The following is a 27,776-nucleotide window of genomic DNA, read 5'->3' as shown; positions in this document are numbered from 1 at the left end:
TACAGCCTGGTCATAACTGCCTTCTGTAAATGAGGAGAAAAACAGATTTTCTTTCTAAATCGGCACATTGAACCCAGCAGAGAATTTGCAAAAATGTTACTATACCACTTCATAAGCAACACAGTCCCTTTGCTACTCATTGGGTTGCTTGGTGTCTTCTACCCTGTTACGGCGTTGCTGGTTCTGAACCAGTGATTTTTTTTTTTTTTTTTTTTTTTTTTTTTAAATCTCAAAAAGAATCTAGAAAGAAAATAACAAGGCATTCAGTGGTTCAACTGAACTATTCATATTGGGAGTAGTTCAGAAAATGACCACCACAAGCATTTCTCAAGACCTAAATATTGTGAATTTGTTGTTGCTCCTCCGGCCATTTCTGAAAATTCAGAGTACAAATAAGTCCTAAAGTAAAAATTTTAAGCTACCAGCATTCCCTGACATTAGACAGAAAATCAGAGTAGTGCTATAGTCCACGATTCTACCATTTGTAGAGTGTGCTAATTCGCTGCCTGGACATATTTTTAGTAATGGACTAGAGCTGTCCTCTCAGAAAACAAGTTTCTGGGATACCCACTTAGCTTCATTGGTTGGGAAAGAGAAGAATTCTACTCTCAGCTAAGTTTTTTGAGAAGACTCCTCTTCAAAAGCTATTTCCCCACTAATTTACCAAAACGAAAGGCTCTTGGCTACTTTGCCTAATGTTAGATCAGGGCTTTGAGGAAAAGAAACTAACATGAACACTCCTTCAGTAAAGACTAAAACCACCTGCATGCCACCTTTTTTTTTTTTTTTTTTTTTTTTTGGGTGTTTTGTTTGTTTGTTTGTTTGTTTTTTTGTTTTTTTTTTCCTCTAAAAGTGCCCAGGTGGGCTTAAGGCTGCCAGACTGCACGCAAATCTACAGCAATAAGGGCTTCTCCTATTCCATCTACAATGTGTATCAGAGGAAAAGAGGGGACAAGAGAAAGCAAAGAGGGGAAAAATGCACCCCTTTCCTCCCCCCAAAAATCCCACCACAGGGAAATCTATGTGCCAAGCATAATGAAAGAATGTGCTCCCCAAACAGGTGGTTCTGCACAGGCTAATATTCTGCTGGTTTTCCTTAGAGACCTATTTTGAAAAAAAGTTAAAAAAAAAAAAAAAGACAGGAGATATTAAAATAATTCAATCCTGACAGAAATTAAAACTCCAAAACTAGGAGAAAATCATCCTTCACTGAATTAATCCCTTTTTTCTTTCATTTTTTTCTTTTCTTAAACATTTTATTCATGTTGTAGAGGGATTTCTTATTTGTTTACTTTTTCCTAATCATTAAGAAGAGTGGTTGAGGAGTACTGAATCCATCACTACTTCGATGACACAGGTAAATCCAGATTCACATTTCCAGGTACCAAGAGTTCCCTCTAAATGCCACAATTGCATAAGCCTTCGTTTGCATTTCTTTCTACTGAACACAGCAATGCCCATTGGTATCTCTGAAGCGTAATCGCATCTTAGGTCGGTATTTCTCCAAGTAAAGCAGCTGTTTGGAATTGAATGCTCCCCTTCTTTTTCTGAAAACACAAGAATGACAGATTTTTACCATGTAATAAAAGAGATTTCTGATTCACTTGAGATGCATTATTTATGGTTTTAAAGTCTTTCTAACTAACTACACCCTACTGAAAACCAATGTCCCATACCGCATCCCTTTTTAAAGATCTAAGTTGCAACATGAACTTTCTGAGCCTTCCCAGAAATTTTTCCTTTGATGACTATCATTACAATATATATATTATTGTGTGCGTGTGTGTGTGTGTGTGTGTGCGCGCGCGCATGTGTGTGGTGCTGGGGATTGAACCCAGGGCTTTGTGCATGCAAGGCAAGCACTCTATCAACTGAGTTACATCCCGAGCCCTCATTGCAATATATTTAAATAAAGATGAGAATGAGCTGCACACAGTGACATATGCCTGAAATCCCAGCTACTCAGGAGGCCAGTCAATTTATAAAGATCCTGATCTCAAAACTTAAAAAATCTGGGGATGCAGCTCAGGGGTAGAGCACTTGTCTAGTAAATCAAAGCCCTGGGTTCAATCTCCAGTAAAAATACAAAGTATTTAGGATACTTTGGGAAAAAAAACAAAAAAAAAAACAAAAAAACAAAACAGATTAAGATGAAGCAGCAGGTTCAAGACATACACAGATAGCAGATAGCATTCAATAATAATAGGTTACGGTCTCAGAGTTACTACCATATATTTCATGCCCTCTGTCACAGTCTTTCTTCTTTTTTTAAAGAGAGTTGAGCCAGGGACCATGGCAACTTGGGAGGCTGAGGCAGGAGGATCATGAATTCAAAGTCAACCTTGGCAACTTATTTATTAGCAAGGCCCTAAGACAGTGAGATCCTGTCTCAAAATTAAAAAAAAAAAAAAAAAAAAAAAAAAAAAACGGGGGGGGGGGGGGCTGGGGATGTGGCTCAGTGGTTAATAGCACCTGGGTTCAATCCCTGGTACCAAAATAAGAAGAAAAAAAGAGAAAAGGTTGAAAGGGCAAGACAATAACTGACAAAGAATTCTAGACCAAAAAATGCCATGGCCTGTTATTTCAGATCAATGCTGACCAACATTCTGTCTGAGTACAGCCATCCTAATTTTGTGCCTGAACATATCACTTAAGAGTCCAGGGTGATTAATCTGCTCCTCTATACATTCTCCTTGCCTCTTGGTAACACAAAGTTGCATATGGACATTATTTTGGGATCTATTAAAAGGGGCATTAGATCAATGAGACACTACCTAATTATCCATTTTCAAGATTCCTACATATTCAAATTACATACTGGATACAGTCTACAATGTTCAAATTTAACACCCAAATCTGAAAACCTTTAAACCTAGGAGCCAGTAATACTGAGTCCCTTTATCACTTGTTTGAGATTTTGTATACCTTCAAACAATTACTTTAAGGCAAAGTCAGCAATTTATTCCATATTACAAGTACTTTTCATAATTCCTTCATCAAGCATGATCTTGCTTTATGTGTTTCTGAACATAAAAATTTCATACTCACTGTCTTATAAACTGAACTGCATCTTCATACTTCATTCCACATTCAATCAAAGCAAGTGCAACCAGCACAGGTGCCCTGCAAAGAAAAACCTATTTGCAAATATCCAAAAGTCTTTTTGGAATTAAAGGATTTTTAAAAATGCAGGATTACATATTACTAAAACAAAACAAAGCCTGAACTTTAACTTTTTCCATCTACTAAAATATCCGGTATTTTCCAATACAGTAAAAATATTTCTATCATAGCATCTATGATACTATCTATTTTTAGTAAAGCACTAAATTCTAAACTCATAGTAAGATATGTTTGCTTTTTAAAATCATCACATAACTCCAAATTTTTTCATCATTATATATTTTTTTTAAATCTAAAAAAAACAATGTTTTAAAAAAGCCCATTATAGGGCATCAAAGGTGAACTACCTAACTAGTATAACTACTAGTAATAAAATTGCCCTAGCCAAGCACAGTGGCACATGACTATAATGCCAGCAATTTGAGAAGCCGTGACAGGAGGATTGCAAGTTCAAAGCCAGCCTCAACAACTTAGTGAGACCCTGTCTCAAAATAAAAAATAAAAAGGGCCGGAAATGTGGATTAGTGGCATAGCACTTTTGAGTTCAATCTCCAGTACCAAAAAAATTTAAAATAAAGAAATGAAATTGCCCTAAGTTATAATACTATCATCAGCCTTCAGGATACTGAGTGAAACTGAACCTTCTAAAAAAAAAGACCACACTGAAAAAAAAAGGGCTAAGCAGAGCTAACAGCCTGAGTCACCACCACCTTGAGGCAATGGCAGCTTGCACTAATGTTTTGAGTCAAAGTGCATATCATAAATTGGCATTTAATGTGCTGTTGATGAGAGTGTTGCAACTTCAGCCAAAGCAACACTCAGAAAAAAGGAAATCAGTCAATTCCTATTGTCTATACATCTCCTTTTAAGAGTTTAAAGTTCAGCCATCTGGTTTCCACCTATTAACTTTCCATTTGTCTCAATCCAAAATTAACCAAGTTAGAATCCTCAATCTCTAAAATGATTTTAATTTTGTTGCCCATTTCAATGATCTAAAATCTCTGATTTCTTGAAATGGGAAAAAAATAAAAAATCTAAGTGCAATATGCTATCAGAATCAATCAGACAATCAGAAATCATGATACTAACTTTTGCTCTCATTTTCTTTTCCAACAATTTCATGTTATTTAGAATAATACATGCAAATTTCTACCAAAGGGAAATATTTAATGGGCTTACTCAGGCATGATAATGAATTCAGACTAAAAAAAGAAAAAGTAGGAGTTTACCTTCCCAATCCTGCAACACAATGCACTGCAACACAGCAACCTGGCTCTTCACGGAATTTGGTTTTTAACAGGTTCAGCCAATCATCTACTATCTGATTAGGGGGTGGAGCTCCATCATCAAATGGCCAATCCTAAAAAGAAATGACCTCTTACATTAAATTGATATTTTCTCCAGGACTAACATCCTGATGTAGAAGAGCCACACAGAATAGACAAGGCAGGCCTACTTGAACTATGCCATATATACCTGTTCTTAAAACAATTCTGATCATTGCTAAAAAAGTACCTAAGACTGAAATTTAATTTGCCAAATAAATTAATCTTCTCAAAGAAATGCAAAGTGTCACAACCATCTAAATTTATCCTACAGAAATCTCTTTATCAGTCATAATAGCTAATGTTTTCCCAAATATTTTATCAGGTAGTAGACATAACGGGAAAACTACAATTAAAGCCAAGACCATGTAAGAGAATAATCACATGTCAACATGATTTAAAAGTCCACTCTGGCAAAGTATACCAAATGAGTCTCAATGGTGTCTACAAGCATTTTTCAGAATTATCTTCCAGATGACTTATATCTTTCTTAGAGAAAGGATAAACTCAATAATTAGTGAACCTACCAAACACACATCTTTATCTTATCCAAAAAAATTTTAAAAGGACGCCTGTAATCACAGCAGCTTAGGAGGCCAAGGCAGGAGAATCTCAAGTTCAAAGCCAGCCTCAGCAACATCAAGGCACTGAGCAACTCAGTGAGACCCTGTCTCGAAATACAAAATAGAGCTGGAGATGTGGCTCAGTGGTTGAGTGCCTCTGAGTTCAATCCCCAGTACAAAGAAAAAAAAAAAAAAGTAGCAAAATGTTAAATCTCCACCTAAGTTATACATATTCTATTTAATAAAGACAATACCACAAAATATTCCTTTCTCTTTTTGTACTCATCAACTTAGGCTGTATGAGTTCTTCCTTGCTACCTAGCAAGAGATCCTAAGAAACCTACAAAAATGCCTAGAATTTACATTTTACACACTCACTCTCCTCTCAAAGACTGAAATGCAAAAACACCATTGGGAAATTTTTTTTTAAGAACAAGGTTATTCTAATGAGACTAAGAACACTTTAAGATACTAGAGAAAGAAAAAAGCAACAGAGCACTAAATTGATTCTGCACTCATTATTGGCACCACTAGAACACTTCGTGTAGTCCATTAGCCACAACAGCACATTATGTTTGAATTGTCAACTACACCCCATAATTAAAAGGCTGTCAGTGTTATTATAAATGTCACTACAGAATTTAACTATAAACAGCAGTAAAATCAAAAGCACCTTAGTCAAGAGCTTACTTCCTGTAATATGCCCTTAAAATGCACCTCTTAAGAAAACTTTCCCTTACTCATATTTCTCGTATTTCTTTAAAACACACATGCACACACGCACGCTAAGGGTATAATCCGGAGATAAAAGTGCATGCCTAACATGTTGGAGGCCTCAGTTCAACCCCCATACCACAAAAAGAAAAAAATAAAAGCTTTTTTTTTTTTTTTCATTTTTGGTACCAGGGATTGAACTCAGGGGCACTTGACCACTGAGCCATATCCCCAGCCCTATTTTTGTATTTTATTTAGTGATAGAGTCTCATTGAGTTGCTTAGTACCTTGCTTTTGCTGAGTCTGGCTTTGAACTTTCAATCCTCCTGCCTCAGTCTCCCAAACCACTGGGATTACAAGTATGTGCCACCACGCCCGACTAAAAAGAATTCTTCATTTAGAAATATCTGAACCTCAAATTGACAGAGCTGAAACTAACATTAATCTCTTCCAGTGGCCTTTGATTTGCAAGCACATTCAAAGGATTAAAAGGTCTTATTTGAGGGAGATCCTCTTATAGTTAAATGTTCCAAACCCTCTTCACCTGGCAAATGTAAATTAACTCCATCTTAAATCTCTGTGAAAAAAGGAAATTCCAACTTTAACACTAAATATTCTTGTTTTTTCAAGTTTAAATTAAACCTTTAATTTTATCTGATAATAGCTATTTAAAACAAAACAAAAAGCTAAAGTTAAAGGCCTGGAATTAGTCCTAGACCTAACATTATATTCAACAAACTAGTTCAGGTTCTTTAGTTTATTTCTATTTCATGAAAATGTTTACTAACATTACTGATTCAACTGACTATGGTCAATCCAAAGTCACTTAGATGCCACACATCAAACAAGTTTTCTCATCTATCCACTGGAGAATATACTCACAAATACGGGGAAATCAACTTGTATTTGACTTAATTTCAGAATTTAAAAATGCTTTTATTTAAAAAAAAAAAAAAAAAAAAAAAAAAACAAGGCAGCATTTTACATGTTTCCACTTATCCTCAGTGATTTCCAACCCATGGACCATAAATTAGGTATGGGAATGCAAGCATACTATTATCATGCCATACTGCTAGAAAAAAGCAGCAGGGCAGGGGGGTGGTGAGGCACACTTGTAATGAGGCAGGAAAATCACAAGTTCAAGGCCAACCTCAGCAACCTAGCAAGGCTCTAAGCAACACTGGTGAGACCCTGTCTAAGAAGATGGGGCACTGGGGATGTAGCTCAGTGGTAAAGCACCCCTGTGTTACAGAACAATAGTTGTTTTACCAACAGGAAATTTATTCTTTGCATTAACTGCCTTTCTAACCACTGACCAATGTAATAAAAAAGATTATAGAACTACCTCTCAATAAGAAGTAAAAACATAACCTTTGACTAATATCTTCCTCATTACTTTCTTCCTATTTACAGAACTTCTAGTTCTCCTCTTACCTTGCCTTCCTACAATTAAATCAAATAGTTCTATTACATCTAACCATAATGTCATTTCCTAACATGCTCCCAAAAACCACTCCTGTGATTCAGACTACTATTTAGGAAAGAAGGTAAAACATTTTAATCTGAGGCTCCTGTTTTCTATAAGGAAACAGCATAAATATTACAGAGGAATTTAACTTAAAATAATTTCAACCACTTTGTGTTCAAATTGAACTATTAAAGAAATTAATCCCACAAAATCTCCTCAGAAATCTACCAAAGCATCAGAAACTATGCATTTGTAGAAAATGCTTTGCATTTGTAGACTTTAAGAACACAACTGAACAAAACTGCCAATTAATCAAAAGGAATTTTATTTTCATCCCCAACCCTTTTTATTTTGAGACAGGGTCTTGCTTAATTGCTTAGGGCCTGGCTAAATTGCTGAAACTGGCTTTTAACTTGCCATCCTCCTGCTCAGCCTCCCAAATCACTGGAATTACAGGCATGTACCACCACACCCAGCTGATCCAAAGAAATTTTAAAGATTGTTATCAATATTGTGTTTACTATTATAACCTTAAAAAGCAAAACTACCAAGCATCAAGTTTTATAAATATCTGTATTAGAAAGTACAATTTATTTGTCTCAAATAAAACTATAACACTACACACTCACTAGAACGTAGATTCCTTCTTTTTCAACTGGAGCTTTATCATATGTAGCATCACAAACTCGAACCAAAGTTGTCACTCCATACTTCTTAAGTTCCTTTAAAAAAGAAACAATTATAAGAGAACTTGCTTTTGGAATCTGCATTCAAAGCTTTAGAAATGTACTGTCATAAATTAAAACGGTAAGATATCTTTCTCTAAAAAAAAAATCAAAATCATTCTCATTGTAATAACACATAAGGGACACTTACGCACTCTCAGTGGGAGGTAAATAAGATTCATCTCTTAAAGGGTTATTTGGTGGCATAGCACAAAACCCTTAGAAGTTCGCATACACTTTGTCCTAGAGATTCTACTTCTGGGAATGTATACAAGGAAATAAGCAAGGATATATACAAAGATACAGGCAGCAACATGTTCCTGAAAAACTGGAAATAATATTAATGGTCCCAAAACAAAGGAAAGGTTAAAGGAGACAAGGCATACCAATACAGTGAAAGCTAAGATAACTATGAAAATAATACTAAAGAGGCAGGGGACAATATTTTAAAATAGCCAGGCATGGTGGCAACACCTACAACCCCAACAGCTTGGGAGGCTGAGGAAGGAGGATTTCAAGTTCAAGGCCAGCCTCAGCAACTTAGCAAGGCCCAAAGCATCTGAGTGAGACCCTCTCTCAAATTAAAAACATAAAAAGGGCTGGGATGTAGCTCAGTGGTAAAGTTTACCTGGGTTTAATTTTCAGTATCCAAATAAATAAATTAAAAAACATATATCATGATCCTATCAATATGTATATCTACAAATATACATATGCAGAAAAAACATCTAGAAGCCAGGTATTAGCAATTAAGTTATGGGGTATAGAAACACAGACCAGTAACCCCAGCTGGTCTCTAGAAGAGGAAGATTAGGCAACCTGCAAAACTCCAATTTAAAAATAATACTGGGTGCACACATATAATAATCGCAGCTACTTGGGAGTCTGAGGCAGGAAGATCCCAAGTTAGCTACTAGTCTTGGCAACTTTGAGAGACCCTGTCTCTAAAAAAATAAAGAGGGCTGGGGATGTAGCTCAGTGGTAAAGCAACCCTGAGTTCAATCCCAAATACCCCAGTTCAATCCCCCTGAAATAGTCTTATTTTCTTTGTATAAAGATTTTTTTTTTTTTTTTTTTGGTAATAAGCATGTACTGCTTTTTTAAAATAATAAAGCAACTTTGAAATTAAGAAGAAAAAGTGATTTTTTTTTTTTAAAAAGTCAATACACAACTATAGTCAGACACCTTGGTTCTCTCCTATAAAAACCTTTGTGTGGTGAACGCCTGAACCAACGACTACCTATCTTCAAGGGACCACCATCTTTTTATAGTTGTAGGATAGTGGCCAATGCCACTTTTGGAGTTCATAGCCAAGGACTCCATAGGCTAAAATAATAGCACATAATTCAGCCAGACTTAAAGGTGACTGAATAACCTGAGGACACAAAGATCTTGGAATCAATTTGCACACTGCATGTGAATTCAGGAACCTCAAAGAAGTATAAGTATAAAATAAGTATCAACAGTAATATCCTGGGGCTGGGGCTGGGCTCGGTAACAGAGCAGTTGCCTAGTATGTGTGAGGCACTGGGTTCGATCCTTAGTGCCATATAAAATAAATAAATAAATAAAGGCATGCTATCTATCTACAACTATAAAAAAATTTAAACAGTAATATCCTATAAAAAGTATCTATCGTTCAATTATCTCAAGAATAAAGTTATTTTAATTGTTCAAGGTCTGCCTCTGAAAAGTTATAAATATTGTAACAATGCGTTTTAAAAATTGGTTTCAAAAATACAAATAAAATCCCACTAAAATGAACTCCAGCCAGATGCAGTGGCACAGTCTATAACCCCAGTTACTCAGGAGGCTAAGGAAAGAGGATCCCAAGCTGAAGCCAGTCTAACAATTTAGCAAGGCCCCATCTCAAAAATAAAAAGGGCTAGGGGGATGTTTGCTTTGTGGTAGAGTGCACCCCTGGGTTCCATCCCCACTATCACAAAACAAAACAAAACAAAAAAAAACAAAAAAACAAAAAAACTGGAGGGGCAGTAGACAGATTCCTTCAATCGCTGTTATGCATTGAATGTTTATGAGTTAGGTATGGTAGAGAACACCTGAAATCCCAGTTGCCTGGGAAGCTCATGCAGGAGGATCAAAGTCAGTCTCAGCAACTTAGGGAGGCAGGCCCTAAGAAACTTAGTGAGACCCTTTCTCTACATAAAAATATAAAAAATTAAAACGGGCTGGGGATGTGGCTTAGTCATTGAGCACCCCTGGGTTCAATCCCTGGTACCAAAGCGGGTGGATATCAAGGCTCTGATAAAACTTTCCTCCAAGTTTCTGTTCCTGTATATATGATGGCTGCTGTTACTAAGTAGTGTTGGAGTGGCTTTTCATCAAGGATGGTTAGAATATTCAAGGTATAACAAGTGTTTTAGTATGACAGACCCGGTTAAGTACCAGTTTTGCTACAGATAATGTGTCATTAGGCAAGTTACTAAATGGCTCTGAACCTTAATTTTGTCATTGATTAAAGGGAAATAGTGGTATCCACATCTCAGAGGGTTTTTCTATCTGTGACCTTAAGCACAAACATGGCTTGTTGCATAATAAAATGGCTTATTGTAATGTTGACTAAAGTATGACAAAAAGCTATACGAATATAGAAAAGACACAAGAATAAACATAGTACTAGATAATCTCTATGGCATTCCCAAATCCCATCAGTATTTTTTCAAAAATCTATTATAACTATTTCAACCCAATTCAATTCAGTACTGGCAGATCAATCATCCAAAAATTATAAGGATTTTCTTTTTAAAAAATAAGGTCAATCTTTAATGGGATTTTACCTATAAATCAATCCAAAAAGTAGACTGTACTACATACAATCTTACCTCTGTGAACTTGTTCAGAGTTGCATTGGTAGGGTTATGAGTTATCAGAAAACGCATGTTCTCATAGGAGATCTCCACAGGGGCTGGACGGTTCATTATGGCAAATAAAAAGTGTGAGCGTGCGTGTGTGTGAGTATGATGGGGAAAATTGGGGGGGGGGGAATCAATAAATCTTGAAATGTTTCACAGCAGAAAACATTAAAAAGACCACTAAAATGCCTATTATCAATCAGTATTTTCTCTATTCAACTTGTTTGTTCTTTATGAAGCTTTTCTCTTCAAGATAAGCAGAAGTATTTAGAATCCACTCCAATCCAAATTCAACTTGGGCCTCAATGTCTGCAGATGGATTCCTTCGGAGTCCAAAAAAATCCAACTACATACAAAACATAAGCAGCCTTTACTACATTTAGGCACTAGTGAGACACATTAAAAGTGTAGGTCGTTTTCCACTTTTGTTACTTGATGCTTAATTTACTGGAGTCATTAAAAGAAATATGCTTGCAATTAAAAAAAAAAAAAAAAAAAAAGTCAACTATTTCTGAGGCCAGTCTCGGTGTCCAGAGTCTTCAAGGCAATGTTAATTATGGCACATAGAACCCCCAAGCTCACTTGTCAGCGAAAACGCTGTGCTGAGCCTGGCAGAAGTCTGCCCTCACACTCAGAATCGCCATAAATGTGCAACGTATATTCCAACGAAAAACCTGGGGGAGAAAAACATAAGTAAAATGAAATAAGGTTGACAGCATAGTAAATACAATGACTTAAGTCAAAAATACATTCTTTAACAGTCAAAGATGTAAAATGCCACCAATTCTAAATTATTGCCACCTATGAAGAACAGGATTAAGGATATAACAAAGTTTTAAAAATCGAGAGATTTTAAAGTACACCTTTGTTTTTTTTTAAATTGGGTTCAATGATGCTTCTTTGCCAATAAGTTATTTTTAGTCTTTTTTTTTTTTTTTTGGGGGGGGGGTGTTATGTACTGGGGATTTTTAACCCCTGCAGGGGTGGTATACCACTGATTTATATCCCCACCTCTTAATTTTTTTTTTTTTTTTGGACAGGATCTAAGTTGCTTAAAGCCAATTTAGAACTTTACTAAATTATTGCATCTGGATTCAAATTTTCCATCCTCTTGTCTAAGCCTCCCAAATCACTGGGATTATAGAAGTGTACCACCACACCCAGTTTCAACTCATTTTAAAACAACTATATTTTTAAATTCATTCAAATCATTTTAAATGATTAGAGGTACTCAAAACTTTCCTCCATGGACTCTTTTTATAAAACCTCACACACCCTTATTTTTCTGCTTTGATGGTTAGGTCTTTAACATGTATTCATTGGTTAATATAAAGTACATCTGTAAATATGTGGAGGATATTTCACTTTGCAAATTTAATTATTTCTATTAAAAATGTAAGCATTGGGGACTGGGGTTGTAGCTCAGTGGTAGAGCGCTTGCCTAGCATGTGTGAGGCACTGGGTTTGATTCTCAGCACCACATATAAATAAATAAAATAAACGTCCATTGAAAACTAAAAAAAAATTTTTTTAAATGTATGCACTGAGCCCCAATTTTAATAACAGCTCATAAAGCACTTTCAAAAATTACTTCCTTTTCCTCACAGCTGGGTAGCTGTTACTCCATACTTGAAGAGGATCAGAAGTGAAATGACTTTTCTAAGATCATACAATGAATTAATCAAGCCCAAATTCAGACCAAAGTCTTCTATTGGCCATGTGTTTTTTTCCAACCTATCACCAATGCTTAATGACTCAAATAATGTATAAATTTCACCTTCTCATTTCTAGTCCAGTGTACCTTTTTGAAATTTTTCACATCACTGCCTCAAAGTCATCTAAAGGTCAATGCTTCACATAGCATTCTCCACCCTAAATATTAATCCCTACCAAATAAAAGGCAAGAAAGAGAAGTGGCAGAATTTTTAATATTAGTTTAGGCCTTCTGCTTTAAGACAGTAATCTATATAGCTGACTCAGAGAAAGTGACATAATCAAACTCCTTTGGAAACAAAGACAAGGTCTAATTTCTTTCACTTGCCTCTTCCCTAAACCACCAATAAACGCTTATTTTAGAAGTCTCCAGGTGAGGATATATAGCTCAGTGGTGGTGCTTGCCTAGCATTCATCAGGCTCTTGGTTCAATTCCTGACACCATTAAAATTAAAAAATTTAAAAATAATGTTTGCGCTGGAGGTGAAGATCAGTGACGGAGGAATTGTCCAGTAAGACCGAAACCCCAGGTTCCATAAAAAAAAAAAAAAAAAAAAAAAAAAAGTGACTACATAAAAAGGTATGGATGATACTGGCTGTACAGCATCTCAGGAAAAAACTGAAATATAGGTAAGAACCTAGGCCTACAAACTTTCAAACTTAATTCTTCTAAATTCTTTTGAAATGATAATCTTATGGGTATATTTAACAGTAATATTTAATAAGTTGCAAATTTATGATTATATTATCATGGACACAAACATGAAACTAAAATATTCCTAAAATATGAAAGATACATATGATATTCAAAAAGGCATTCTAAGAAATTTAGTCAGAACTCAGCAGAATGAGTTAGCCACTACTGTAAAAACATTACAACCTGCCAGACATGGAGGAACACACCTGCAATCCCAGCTACTCTGGAGGCTGGAGATGCAAGGATCATAAGTTCAAGACCAGACTGGACAACTTAGTGATACCCTAGAGATATGTAGCTCAGTAGAACGCTTGCCTAGCAAGCTAGAGGCCTTGGGTTCAAACTACAAATACCACAAACAAATATCTAAGAAAAAACAAAACACATTCCACCACTCTAATTCATAATTCCAACTGTAAACCCAAAACACAACCTCCTTAGATTATACACAAAAACATTTTGAGTACTCCTTGTATAGCCAAGGAATTTTAGAGCTGGGGAAACAGATGTATTCTGACATTTTGAAAACTAAAGATGTTTAAGGTTCAAAAGAGGTTAAAATGACAACTAAAACCACACTGCTAATTAGTACCAAATCAAGGACAAAAACCCAGATCTCCTAACTTCCTAATTATTTTTTCCTTCAATTTTGGAGGTACCCACATATTTTTCAAGTTACAATCTTTTTCAAGCAAGTGTAACTTTTCTTCAAGTATCTGCAACTGTGACCCTATAAGAAGGGAAGATAATTAAAGCACTACTCAAAGAACAATGGTTTGCATGCAGTACAGAGCAAAACACATGAAATTCTAACCTGCTGAAATCCTTGATTCAATGTTATCACAGTAAACGTGTGTCAGCTGAGCAAAGAACTGAAAGACCAGCATTGTAGTGGCAGCTAGGCTTAAAAGGTTATAGCTCTTAGCATTAAGTTTTCTACCTAGTCTTCAGTGTTTGCTCAGCAAACAGAACAAGCTTTATCCCATTTTATCCCTCCAAACTCAGTTTGGAAGAACCACCTCCAAGGATAATGATAATTCATCATTAGATTTTCAATTCTTAATACTAAGAGCTCCTACGTATGAACTATGATATAGTTTAGTGGTAGAGCTTTGCCTAATGAAATAAAATACATAGGAAGTCCCAACACAAGAACTGCTGCCAAAAGTAACAGTGTGTTCTATCAATGTTAATACATGATAAAGCTGGGAGTGGTGGCTAACGCCTGTAATTCCAGTAACTTGGGAGGCTGAAGCAGGAGGATCAAAGTTCGAGACCAGCTGCAGCAAACTTAGTGAGTACCTGTCTCAAAATAAAAGAAATAAAAGGGTTGGGATGTGTGGTTAAGCACTCCTGGGTTCAATTCCCAGTACCAAAAAAAAAAAAAAAAAAAAAAAAAAAGAGCAAGAAAGAAAAACACCTCAGTTGGTAGAGTGCTTGCCTTGCATGCACAAGGCCCTGGGTTTGATCCCCAGCACCGCAAAAAAAAAAAAAAAAAAAAAAAAAAAAAAAAAAAAAACAAAGAAAGAAATACACAGTAAGAGCAAGTTTCTGTTCCCCCCCTCTCCAAAAGTTCAGCTACATACATATCAACAGTAAAAATTTTGCACCTGTTAATTCAGCTAAACTAATGTTAACTCTGGTGACACACATAAGAATGCAAAGAAAACAGCCTTTAAAAATAAACAATCTATCACAGCTGTAAAGTACTCAGAAGTTGCAGCGCCCTGTATTTTAGCATAAATTCTGCACCTGCACATCATGCAGGAAAACTTTCTTCTAAAGTTCTCTCTCTGGCATTAAGTCTGCTCTACCTAAGTAAAAATTGGTTACTGGACCGGGAATGTAGCTCAGTAGTACACCCAAAGCAATGGGTTAGATCGCCAGCGCCACTCTCCCACCCACCCACCCACCCCCAAAATTGATTTGTTTTACCAGGTGATGTTACATCTAAGCTTGACAAATAACAGCAGTTAAATTCAAATATGCACCCAAAGATTATCCCCACCTTTTATCTTTTAAAGAGTCTTACTTTCAAAATATTAATTTGAGACATTTCTACTTCCTAGGCAATATTTCAATCTTCAACAAAAGAACATAACTTCACTGGAAAGGCTAAAAAGGATGTTCTGGGACAGAAATCATTTCAAATTAAGAGGAATGACTGAGGGAAGGGATAAAGAAAAGAATGAGGAAAGGGAGCTGGTAGAGGAACAAGCAGAGTCATAAGCTGAGACAGGGCACTGCCATAGGAATAAAAGAGATGACTTAAAACTTTGAAGAAAAGTGTGTTAGAGTTTAAATGTCCAAGGTCAATAGTATACTGTTAATATTTACCTAGATGAGAATTAAAACCAAACTGCAGGAAATACGATATCCACCATTTAAAAGCACAATCTTAGAAAACTACACAGAAGTTTAAAACAAAAGATCTATAATGAAATGTTAAGACAGCTAAAAGACTAAGTAAAAAGACCAAGGTGCATGACAGAATTAACAGTATGTTTAGAAATTTTTCTTGAGTACTGCGTATGCTTTCATACCCAAGACTATTTATTTGAAAGGTTACAAAGATAAGAGGGTAAAACAGTGGCTTCCTGAGGCTGGGGAGGGCAGGACTAGAGGTTGGAGGTCAGGACCATAATTTATCTTAACATATACCGTTTGAACCGTTTTCATTTTTTCCATGTATATACATTTTTTAAGAATTCTAGGATAAAGAACCCCATAATGATTTGTAACTATGTTCTTAACAGTGCTATAATCATAGGATTAGAAAAACTCTCCAAAGGGCTAGTCCCTCTGGCCCAGGCAGGCCTGTAAACTACACAACTCTGGGAAGGCATTTTTCTTGTTAAAAACAATAAATAAGCAAAAATCATGTCCTGCCTACTAACTACAATTCTAAGTTCAAATATAAATATAACAAATTCAAAGAAGGAATTTTATAAAAGCAGCCCCATTTAACCAAATTTTACTGTGCATTCTTTTAAAAATTCTATCAATCCATTCCCACCCGAGCTTTACACACACACACACACACACACACACACACACACAACCTTGTAGCTCCAAAGTAAATGATAAATTAAATCCTCTGTCTTGATGGCCTATGCCAGTACTCACTAAATTAAAAGAGCACATTATAACTGTGAAAAAAAAAAAAAAAAAAACTAAGTGGAAATAAAACCTAAAGGCAAAGACCTGAAGAATAAGCAAGGATGTTTACTATGCTATCTTTCTTACCAGAAATTCAACAGGAAGTCATGCAAATTTGAGTCAGCTTAGTTTCTATAATCAAGCATAATATAAACAAGCTGGGCACTGTGGCCAACACCTGTAATCCGGGCAACCAGGGAGGCTGAGGCAGGAGGATTGCAAGTTCAAGGCCAGTTTTAGCAATTTAGGGATCTCCTCGCAAACTTAGGGAGGACTAGTGATATAGTTCAGTGGCAAAGTGTACCTAAGTTCAATTCCTAGTACCAAAAAAAAAAAAAAAAAAAAAAAAAAGACTTAGATGCCTGCAATGTTTTCCTAAAACAAATTCATTTCATAAAAAAAAAAAAAAAAAAAAAAACCTGCACTTCCCATTAAAATAAGTACAAAAAATCTACTCTTTCAGTAGTAAAGAATTTACCCAAAGAAGAGCTAGAGGGCTGGCCTACCAGGCAAGAGGTCATGGGTTTAACCTCCAGAACTGCCAAAAAAGCACCAAATGAAAAGTTATGTGTTTAAAAAAAAAAAAAAGAAAGAAAAGAAAAGCTATGTGTTTTCTTTGCAAATGTCTACTTAAGAATTTATGAGCTGGGCGCAGTGGCACACGCCTGTAATCCCAGCAGCTGGGGAGGCCGAAGCAGGAAGATCGAGTTCAAAGCCAAACTCAGCAATTTCGCAAGGCCCTACGCAATTCAGTGAGACCCTGTCTCTAAATAAAATATTTTAAAAGGCTGGGATGTGGCTCAGTGGTTAAGCGACCCTATGTTCAATTTCCGGTAAAAAAAAAAAAAAGAACTTTTTAAATTAACTGCCAGTGTGGTGGCATACACCTGTAACCCCAGCAACTTGGGAGGCTGAGACAGGAGCGCCACAAGTTGGAGGCCAGCATCAGCAACTCAGCAAGGCCCACAGCAATTTAGTGAGACCCTGTGTCAAAATAAAAAGGGCTGGGCACAGTGGCGCTTGCCTGTGATCCCAGCTGCTTGGGAGGCAGAGGCAGGAGTTCAAAGCCAGCCTCAGCAAAAGTGAGGTGTTAAGCAACTCAGTGAGACCCTGTCTCTAAATAAAATACAAAATACGGTTGGGATGTGGCTCAGTAGTCAAGTGTCGCTGGATTCAATCCCCAGGAACAAAATAATTTATTAATTCATAATTTGTTAATTCAAATATTTATTGGACAGATACTATGTGCCACATACTCTTACAGGGGAAGCAAGAACAGTAAACAAAAAGTTCTACAAGAATGGATCTTCTAATTTAGGGGAGGATATCACTGCTATGGAGAAAAGTGCAAAGCAGGGGAATTAGCAGACAAAAGGAATAGGGGATTCCAATTGTAAATAAGCCTATCCAGTAAGTCTTGCTGAAAAGAGTAACATTTTATCTAAGACCTGGGGGTGTGAGCCAAATAGATACTTGAAGAGCATTTCAGGCAAAGAGATTAGCTGTAGCAAAGATTATGGGGTAGAGATGCGCTTCATGCTTGGTTTATTCTAGGAACAGAGGGGGCCAGTGCTACTGGAACAGAGAGGACAAAGGAATAAACAGGGTCAGAGAAGTAAATGAATCTTATAGGAGCTATAAGAAAGACTTATTCAGAATTCAGTAAAGTCTTTCATTCAAGAACAATTTGCCAGGCGTGGTGGCACACACCTATAATTCCAATGACTAGGTAGGCTGAAACAGGAAGATTACAAATTCAAGGTCAAGCTCAGCAACTTAGTGAGACCCTGTTTCAAAATAAAAAGTTCAGGGGCAAAGCGTCCCTGGGTTCAATTCACAGTACTAAAAAAAGAAAAAAAGTTTTAAAAATATTTAACTGCTATTTGTAAAGACAGATTATATGGGTGGTAAGGATGGAAGCAGAGAGATGGATTAGGAGCCTACTGCTATAACCCAGGAGAGATAAGGGTACCCTGGATCTAAGTTGCAGCACTAAGGGGGATGAGAAGGGATAAATTTCATGATACACTCTGAGGTAGAACCCAAAAGGATTTGTCCACAACTTGGACATGGAGTTTGCAGGAAAATGTCAAGTAACTGAATAACTGTAAACATTCAGAGAAGCTTATCTTAATACTCAGAGACTCGTCAAACAATAAACCATAAAATCCTCTCAACCATCAAAGTAAGGAAATTCTTGCCAGGCTCAGAGGCGTATGCCTGTAATCCCAGCAATTTAGGAGGCTGAGGCAGGAGGATCTTCAGATCAAAGCCAGCCTCAGCAAGTTAGTAAGGTTCTAAACAACTTAATGAGACCCTGTCTCAAAAGAGCTAGGGGAGCTATGGCTCAGTGGTTAAGAATTCCTGGGTTCAATCCTTGGTACAAAAAAAAAAAAAAAAAAAAAAAAAGTAAGGAATTTTTTTAGTAAAGTACTACTCTACTGCATTTTGACCATCTGAGAAAGTTTATTAAGACTTGGAAACTAAGGAGAACTCACATTTACTAATTAAGCACTTATCTTCTGGTTAATTAGTCTCAACATGAAAATTTTCTCCTTTCATGACTTACTCCCAACTCATCAGGGTCCTACAAAAATAACTGCTCTGTGTTACCTTTGTTCATCACCTTTACTATTGCATTTATCAAAGCAAAATGAATACATCTGGTTTCAGGAAACTTGAAAGATTCAAATTAATATGTTTTCCTAAGCCCACCAACTACAGTCCTAGGGAGTTGATGAAGAGGTATCCATCAAATTCTTTACAATTTAGGACTGAAAGTATCTGTAAATAAGCTAAAAATAACATGATGCTTTTTTACTGCTAAAAAAGAAAAAAAAAAGTTTCATAGTTACTCTCTTGGTTATTCCCACTTTTCTACTTCCTCATTGAAGGAGGGAACTTGAGAATCAAGTTCCAGTACAGAAATCAATAATCAGTTCCATAAAAAGAAATTTGACCTTGATGGTAGGAAAATATCTCAATATTTCAGTATCAGCAGAAGATATACGTCCGGCCACTGGGAAAGAAAAGCAATTAACCAACAATCACACCTGCTTCTGAAAACAGTGACAGTTATTTACTGAAGTCCTGTGTGGCTCTGTTCCCACCCAAATGAAGAGGGAGTGGTTTTCAAATTTGTATGTACCCTGATGATTAGCAGCTGTCCTTTTCCAGTAATTTCTACCTCAACAATAACTATAAAATAAAAATTATATTAAGTATTTTATGCCACATTTGAAAATATTTACTTTTCAATTTTGTACTTCATTTTTCCTCTAAAGATTAGCAATTCTCCAGATGAATCTCCTGTCCAAAAACATCATTTTTCCTTTCAAAAATAAAACTTAAAGGGACAAAAGGCACTACTGTCAATTTTCACTTTTTCTAATTTTTTTTTAAATTATACTGGTTAAAACATTAAAAATCCTAACATCATAATCATAATTGGGCATTAATCTAACTTTTCAGTTACTCTCTTAATATTACATTAAATTGATTCTATTCATCCATACTTTTCATTTGTAGGCAAAGGTATTGTGGTTATCTTTTCTACGGACTTTATGTTTAAAACAACTTTAATAAGCATTTTAAGAGTCCCAAGTCTCTTTATTATAAAGTTAAGCACATTCTTTTTCTAAATAAATGTGGTAAACTTCTTATATAATAAGAACCACACCTCCAATTAAGTTGCTTTCCCACAAAATTAAATCCTAACACTTGTTTTCCCTCTTCCCTCCATCCTTCTCTGTTTAATCAAAAGGCTTAGCAATTTTCCTGGAGAACATTTTAAGTCTTAATCATTTTCATTGTTTCCACATCTCTATACATACATTAAACTAAGAAGTACTCACTGAATTGATTTCATTACTAAAGAAACATATTTAAAATTTTGAATTTCAATTGTAATAAAGCAAATTCAGTAACAAAAATCAAAAAGGACACCTGGATTTGGCCCATCAACAACACTGTGAAATGTTTTCTGGTCTGTATCAGGACAGTTAGAATGACTATAACAGCTGCAAGTTCCCTAAGGTTGCAAAATAGATACTTGAGAAAGGTTATTTGAATTACCTTTCAAAATAACCTAGAGCACAGAAGCAGCATGCAAAGCAAAAACTTCCATGCTATTGTTAGCATTATTTTAAAAACACCAAGCTTCAGAATTTAGCAGTTTATGGATTAGCTTAACTCTCTCATTTCCCATATCGTCCAGTGTACTGACAAAATACATTTTGTCCAGGGGAGAAGGAAGCTCAGCTTTCATGTACAGGATATAGGATAAAACATTCCAACATACATCTTGTCAGCATAAATTCTTTTGTTTGAGCTCGTTTTTCTGCTTGTTAGGGCATTTTGATCTAAATTTCCCCTAAAACCAAGTTAATTACATTTCACTTCCTCTCCTACGCTTGCTTGATTCACATATTTCACAGCTATCTTTCTGTGTATGTTGCTGGTGGCCTTTTAAATATACTGTCCATTCACTAACTATAGATAATTGCACAATGTTTTCTTTCACAAAACACAGTAACTAACATTCACAACCTCTAAAAACCACACAAAGTAAATGTTGCATGTTATATGTGAATTTCATATATAAAAAAAAAAATGGTGAAATATATCCATCATATCAAGTCAAGAGGTTACTATTATTTTTTCACTAGCTTAATTCAACATGGGTTCACCTGCCTTCTCTTTCCAACTAAATAATGCAAAATTCAATGTCTTGTCCTCTTTTCTGCAAATGCACCACCTCGAAAAGATACAAAAATGCAGCCAAAAAAAATTTTTTTTTTAAATTTTGCATATTGGAGACTGAGTGAAGTTAGGGGCACTCTACCACTGAGCCTGCCCTTTTCATTTTTTAATTTTGAGACAGGGTCTCACTAAGCTGCCCAGACTGGCCTTGAACTTGCAAGCCTTCTGCCTTAGCCTTCCGAGTAGTAGCTGGAATTAAAGGCTATGCCACCACACTCAGGAGCAGATCTGATCTTTGAACAGGCATTTGCACAGTTCTATGTACACACCATACAAACACTACCCAGGATCAAACTCCTAGAAGTCAATGTGAGTAAAAAAATATTTGTTAGAATTTCAGTTCTCATATTAATGCTACATACTTTGAAGAGACAAAGCAAGCAAAAAAGAATGAAACAGGATTAAGTCTTCTGAGGAAAGGCAAAATTTTGCCAGAAACTAGTAAGAACAGTGAAAGGCCATAATGTAGTATGACTTGAGAAAGGAGCGTGGTCTTTGGTTAGATAATTTTGGGGAGACCTTGACCATACACAGAATTTCATATCAATTAAAATACTCTAAAAGCTCTAAAAAATTTAAAGTAGAATAGCAGTCAAGAAAAAAGAGAGGAAATATTGCTGTAGTAGTATTGCCTCTTTGGATTTGAGATGCCCCATAATTACCAAAAAGCAGAACAAAAACATTCTCTCAACTTAATAAATCCTATGTGATAGGTGCATTATTTTTCCTAATGAACAGATGAGTAAGTTTAACTAAATTCTACTGGCTGAGGACCTCTCGGTAGAAAAACAAAGGTGAATATAGTCTATAAACTTATATTTGACATGCTTTTCACTAAGAAAGATTCATATTTACATAATTCAAACTAATAACCAAAAGGAAGTTTGTTTGTGACCACACATCTGGAATGAAAAATGTCACTATATTGTTTCTCTATCATATCCTTCTCAATTTGCTGACAAATCCTACTGATGACTCATATCCTTCTGTACTAACCAGGCACTCTTTTCCCTCACCATAGGCTTTTCACCGATAATGGAAAGTAGAAAACATATCAATTTGCTTTGCTACTAAAAACAAATATGTACATACACCCACTTTACAAATACAGTGGTAGTTCACCCTAGTGCTTCCAGTAAACAATGGAAAAAGATGCTCGGATCTTAACTTTCCAGAATAATGAAAGAAAACAGACTTGATTGAGTTTGAATTCATGTCAAATGATACATTAGCTAAGAGCCAACATTTTTGACCACTGCAGAAATAAAAATATAAAGTAATTTATGTGATCTGCTAAAACAAATATATCATGTGTGCATTTTATGCCAAAAGAATTAACATTTTCTGAGAAGAATGAAATTTCAACCCAAAAATACTATGAAAGGAATTAAATACACCACTTCTCTAAAGGTAAAGACTGTTCTAATGCTCAAAATATTTTTTCAAACCAAGTTCAACTAGCAAAGAATCACAGAAAATCCTCATCTGGAAATTCTGTATAGTTTAAAAAGCCAGCACAATACAGCATAAATTTATACTCAAATAATGAAATTTAGTTTCTAGGCCACTTAAATTGGAGTAGATGCTGTTAACCGAGAGTATCCATGAGAAAAATCAGTGCATATAAACAAAAAACACAAGTATTCAAGTTGTGTAATACATACAGGCAGCCAGGCATAATGGTGTACACCTATAATCCCAATGACAAGAGGATGAGGCAGGAGGATTCCAGGTTCCAGGCCAGCCTCAGCAATTGAGACTGTCTCAAAGTAAAAAGTGAAAAGGACTGAGGACGGGTACAGTGGCACACACCTGTAATCCTAGCAGCTTAGGAGGCTGAGGCAGGAGGATCAAAGTCAGCCTCAGAAACTTAGCAAGGCCCTAAGCAAATAAGTGAAACCCTGTTGCTAAATAAAATACAAAAAAGGGCTGGGGATGCAGCTCAGTGGTTAATAACCCCTGGGTTCAATCCCTGGTACCCAAAGGAAAAAAAAAAAAGAAAAAGAAAAAAGGACAGGGGATATAGCTCAGAGAGAAAGTGCCTCTAGATTCAATCCCTAATACCTCCATAATGTGTGTGTGTGTGTGTGTGTGTGTGTGTGTGTGTGTGTTATCTGCCAACTACAGTGCAGGGGAAACTAACTTAGGACATACAGAAGGATCATTTTCTCACCTGAGCCCTGGTAACTTCACCATGGGGACCTATGGAAAGTGGACAGAGCCTGGATGTATCTTCTTTCATGAAGATGTTAGGACGATGACATTTTCTAGTTCAGCCTAGACTTCTGTAACTCCAAGAAATAAAAGATTTATGGGCAACATCCACTTTAGCTCTACACCAAGCATTCCTGTAAGGCACCAAGTCCCAAAAGAGTGACCAAGAAGTCAACTGAACTAGAGAATGTGTTTCAATTGATAAAACAAGTAATTGGAGAAAGTTATCAAACATTTCTATACATAACAGTTCTGAAGTTGAAAAATGAAGACGAGACTCTAATATTCCAGATTAACAGATTCAAATCACCATTTCTCAAAGCAACATTTGGTGGCACCCATGGTTAACTAAGCAATTTAAGTACTTTAAGCTTCAAGAGGAAAAAATATTTTTACCTGCTGTCATCTACTTACAAATAGCCTTTAACCTAGATTCCAAAACTTGGGATTCAGCAATCTATAAACCAATTTTCTTAAACATGTGAAATGGAAAGAAAACCACAAAAAAAAGGTTCTCAAGAAGGAAATGTTGAAACCCAAAGCCCTAAAGTTTAATGTTGGACTTTACAAATAACCCAAGACCACTAGATCTCCACCACTACCCTGTTCATGAAACATAACTTAGTCCACATTACGTTAAAACTATGGATTCTGATTTCTGGTTACTCAAAATTTTCAAATATCCCAAACTTCTATTCAACAAGTTCTGTAACTGATGGAATACCTGAAGGAAGAAAAAAAAAAAAAAAACCCTTAGATTTCCCTTTAACAAGTTTCACTCTTGCAAGAGCAACAGCTAAAAACTTATGTTCCTCTAAATCTTATTTTTAAATGCTTTTTCTAGAGGCTTCACTGATTACCAACCCACATTCCAACAAAAAGAAACAAGTACAAACTCTGCAAACTAAATCCCTACTGAATTTCAACTTTGTGTCTCAATTATAAAGTAGTCTATAATTACTGCATAAGGAAATACTACCTTTAAAGGACAAAATAAAAAGTTCAAGAAAGGAGTTCAGGGATGTAGCTCAGTGATAGAGCAAGACCCTAACTTGTTCACAATTTTTTTTCCACTAAACTATATATATGTACATACATATACTAATAGAGAGGACTTTCAGATTTTTAAAAAGTGTTATATAAGCAAAAGCATTCAAACATTTACTCTTCTCTAGTGCCACCAAAGTTCAACAATTTTGTAAACAGTTTCTGCCTATAAATTTGATTCATTCAAAATTAAATATTACTTCACTGACTCATGGAAGGAGTGGTCTGACTCCCTGTTCTGAGTCAGAAAAAACCAGGTTCAGCAGTTCTAGACTATTTTTCAATTGTAAAGGTGTTCTAAAATGCCTTTTCTAGCTACTAAATGTAACAAACTTTTGCCTTAGTAAAGACTTAGTGGAAATATTTTGCATCTGTATTTTAATTTATAATTAACAAAGTGCTTTCACATGTATTTTCTCACAAGATCTTCACAATATCCAGATTTAAGTATCGCACACATCTCAACAGAGAAACTTTCACAAAGTGGCAACTTCCAGTTGACTCAGCCCCCCAAAACCTACCCCCCCCAAAAGAACCAAAAAACATAAAAGGCTGCTGCATTTCTTAATCACACTTCCCTCTCCCAGACTTATCCCAGGTGCCTCATAAAAACTGTCTCAAAGCACACACCCTGGGGCCCCAAGAGTTTCTAGGCAAATTTGCCTCCCACATAAAAGCTCAGCTTAGGTCCCAAAGAGCCTGAAGTCAGCATCTCCCAAAACCACCCCTGTGCCTCCAGCCTTTTCTCCACTAACTTCTATAGCTCTCATGTGTACATGCTGCTAGGTCACTGTGTGAATGAGAAATCTCAAAGTGAGACCATCTATTGAGAGGGTAGTATAGTGTAGAGAAATATCAGGGCTTTAGAGTCAGAAAGATCTCAATTTTTAAACCAGCTCCCATTCTTATGATCTGTGTGACCCGGGACAAATTACTTTTCATTGTAAGGCTCTGTATCTCTTCATCTCATCACTATAAATCTATGGGAGTTCATCACCAAATTCCTAGTGCTTGGCAAACAGAAGCAACTCAAAATACATTGAATGAATGCAAATGAAGGTTAACTAACACCTTTATTGTGACTGAGAATTAAATTAGAGCGCATAAAGAACACCTGTAGCATAGTAGGCACTTAATACTAATTAATCCCTGAATAGTGACATTATGATTTCTGAAAGCAGAGAATGCTAGTGATTGAGAAAAAGAACACTAATGAAATTTATAACTTCTAGTTACCAGTGATTTTGCCTATAATTCTATTATGTCTACTATCAAAAGAACCACCTTACTCTTTGCTTGTCATATTGAGACTGCCAACTTCTAAAGATAGCATTATCTTCTAAGACTGCATCATCAAGGTATGAAATCCCTATCAAGGCACTCCTCATTAAGAATTCCTATATTTGCCTGTTGTCCTGGTATATGCCTGTAAACTCAGTCCTCAGGAGGCTGAGGCAGGAAAGTCTCAAGTTAGAGGCCAGCCTCAGTAACTTAGCAAAACCCTATATCAAAAATTTTTTGAATTTTTTAAAAAAGAACTGGGAATGTAGCTCAGTGGTAAAATGCCAGTGGAGTCAAACCCCAATAACCAAAAAAAAAAAAAAAAAAAAAGAATCCCTTTTAATCCCTATTTCTACAACACCAGATGGGAAAAGTTCACGACAATGATTTAGTCCATTCAACTTCAAAAACGTCAAGATCAGAATCCTGGCAAACTTAGCATCTTCACTAATATAGTGGTATGCCACCAAGTGATTCTGAAACCCTGATAATGTGTCCTTCTGTGTCCTTCCTTTCCTTTTGCACACTTAACAAGGCATAACTTCATTCACTTCCTGCCGGAAATTACTCCATAATACATACAGCATGGCAACAAGTAAGTGCTAACTACTAATCCAGTAGCAGTTGTGGGCTGGTGACTCTAAATTGACAAGCATATGCTGAATGCTTACGGTGATTCTATAACTAGTCACTTTACATATCTTGACAACTTACAGGAAATAATAAATTAACCTACAGTTCTTCTTCATCAATGTTATACTGCTGTCATTTCTTAGGAACTTTTCTCCAGAAGAACAGGAGTCACAACCCAAAAGATACTGTTTCATTTTACCTAACAATACAATACCCTTCACCTGAAAAATTAGAACTTTACGAAGAAAAAAAAAGTTCATGCTTTTGAATAGAGGCAAGAGTGTAGGCTCTAGGGCAAGAGTGAAGTCTGTGTTGGCTACGTCTGAGCCCCCAGACTAAGAAGGGAATGGCAACCACATCCTTGAAAACCCAGAAATGTATGCTAATATCACTAAACATGGGCGAAAAAATTATAGATAGAAAATAAAAGGCCACATTCTTTCTAAGAAGAAAAAAAAAGAGAGAGAGAGAGAGAGAATCATAGTGTCACTGGGAGAAGTCTCCAACCCTGTCCTCTTTACTAGAACTCAAGGACCTAGGGACAAGATGCTCCTGGAAAGAACTGCCCCCAACCCAAGACACCAAGGTTCACTACCACCACACACAAAGACCAAGGGAAAGGGCGTCCAGGATGCCTGCTCACACGCTGGACAAATGCAGGCACACCCTTACACACTCCCCCATCTGCCACTCACCTTTTCCCCTACGGCGCGCTCACGCTCCCCCACGGTGCCCACACGCTCCCCTGGTCCCCCAGCCTCCCTTGGCTCCCCCACGCTCACTCGCCCCGTACTTTCTCCCCCCACCCACTCTCCCCTCCCGGCGTTCCTACAAGGACACTCACACTCGCCCTACACGCGCTACCCCCCGCGCGCACACACGCCCCACATTCTTCCACACACACGATCCGCTCGCTCACCCACCCTCGCGCTCCACGCTGCCGGCCGCGCTCCCCGCCCCCGGGCCGGCCCTCCTTCCGGGGACGTGTCTCGGGCCTGTACTAATGGCAGCGGCGCCTCCCGCCCTCCCCTTCCCCGAGGCCCCGGCGCGGGGCCGCCCGGGAGGGGCGCACTCACGCTGGCGAGCTGGGGACTGGGCATTGAAGTCCGGCGGGGGCGGGAGCGAGGAGGCGCCTCTCTCCTCAGTCACCTCGGCGGCGGCGGCGGCGGCGGTAGCGGTGGCGGCGGCGGCGACGACTCCCCCCCAGCCTCGGCGCGCGACACCCGGCCCGGCCCGGCGGCGGCGGCGGCGCGTGTCCACGAGTCCGTCTTGCTGCTGCTGCTGCGGCCGCCGCTGCGTCTCCTGCTGCTGCCGCCGCTGCCGCCACTGCCCTGTGGCGTCGCCTCGCGCCGTGCCCGACCTCCGCTGCCGCTCCAGCCGCTCCCGGACAGACGACGGTTACAGCCCGGCCGATCGCGCCGCCGCCACCACCGCTGCGCGCGCAGCCGGAACCAGCTCCTGCCGCCGCCCCTCAGGGGGC

General features: G+C 37.3%; 1 protein-coding gene across 4 annotated transcripts; it reads right to left on the bottom strand.

Annotated features, from left to right (window-relative positions):
• Positions 1–225: 225 nt before the first annotated feature.
• Positions 226–27,776, bottom strand: Ptp4a2 (protein tyrosine phosphatase 4A2). 4 transcript variants are annotated; one of them, XM_047550507.1, is made up of 7 exons: positions 27,373–27,761; positions 23,295–23,406; positions 10,762–11,465; positions 7,823–7,915; positions 4,353–4,483; positions 3,049–3,123; positions 226–1,547 (listed from the first exon to the last, which is right to left on the bottom strand). In XM_047550507.1, exons 3-7 carry the CDS (start codon positions 10,855–10,857, stop codon positions 1,439–1,441), a joined length of 504 nt encoding a protein of 167 aa, XP_047406463.1. In that variant the 5' UTR covers positions 10,858–11,465; positions 23,295–23,406; positions 27,373–27,761; the 3' UTR covers positions 226–1,438. The 4 variants fall into 4 exon arrangements, with proteins under 4 accessions (XP_047406463.1, XP_047406456.1, XP_047406470.1 ...); XM_047550500.1 differs by lacking the exon at positions 23,295–23,406; XM_047550514.1 differs by lacking the exons at positions 23,295–23,406; positions 27,373–27,761 and adding an exon at positions 27,220–27,237.

The sequence above is a fragment of the Sciurus carolinensis genome, chromosome 1 (assembly GCF_902686445.1).
Source record: "Sciurus carolinensis chromosome 1, mSciCar1.2, whole genome shotgun sequence".
In the NCBI taxonomy this organism is placed as follows: domain Eukaryota; kingdom Metazoa; phylum Chordata; class Mammalia; order Rodentia; family Sciuridae; genus Sciurus; species Sciurus carolinensis.
Note: the sequence above shows the minus strand (reverse complement) of the source record. Positions and strands in the feature narration are given on the sequence as shown.

What these genes read in the sequence shown, in the direction of transcription:
- Ptp4a2 (XM_047550507.1), bottom strand. Translation starts at nt 10,857, where the DNA reads ATGAACCGTCCAGCCCCTGTGGAGATCTCCTATGAGAACATGCGTTTT. An exon ending in CTCTGAACAAGTTCACAGAG is followed by an intron (nt 7,916 to 10,761) that starts GTAAGATTGTAT and finishes TCTTTTTTAAAG; the next exon opens with GAACTTAAGAAGTATGGAGT. An exon ending in AAGAAGGAATCTACGTTCTA is followed by an intron (nt 4,484 to 7,822) that starts GTGAGTGTGTAG and finishes ATTTCTTTTTAG; the next exon opens with GATTGGCCATTTGATGATGG.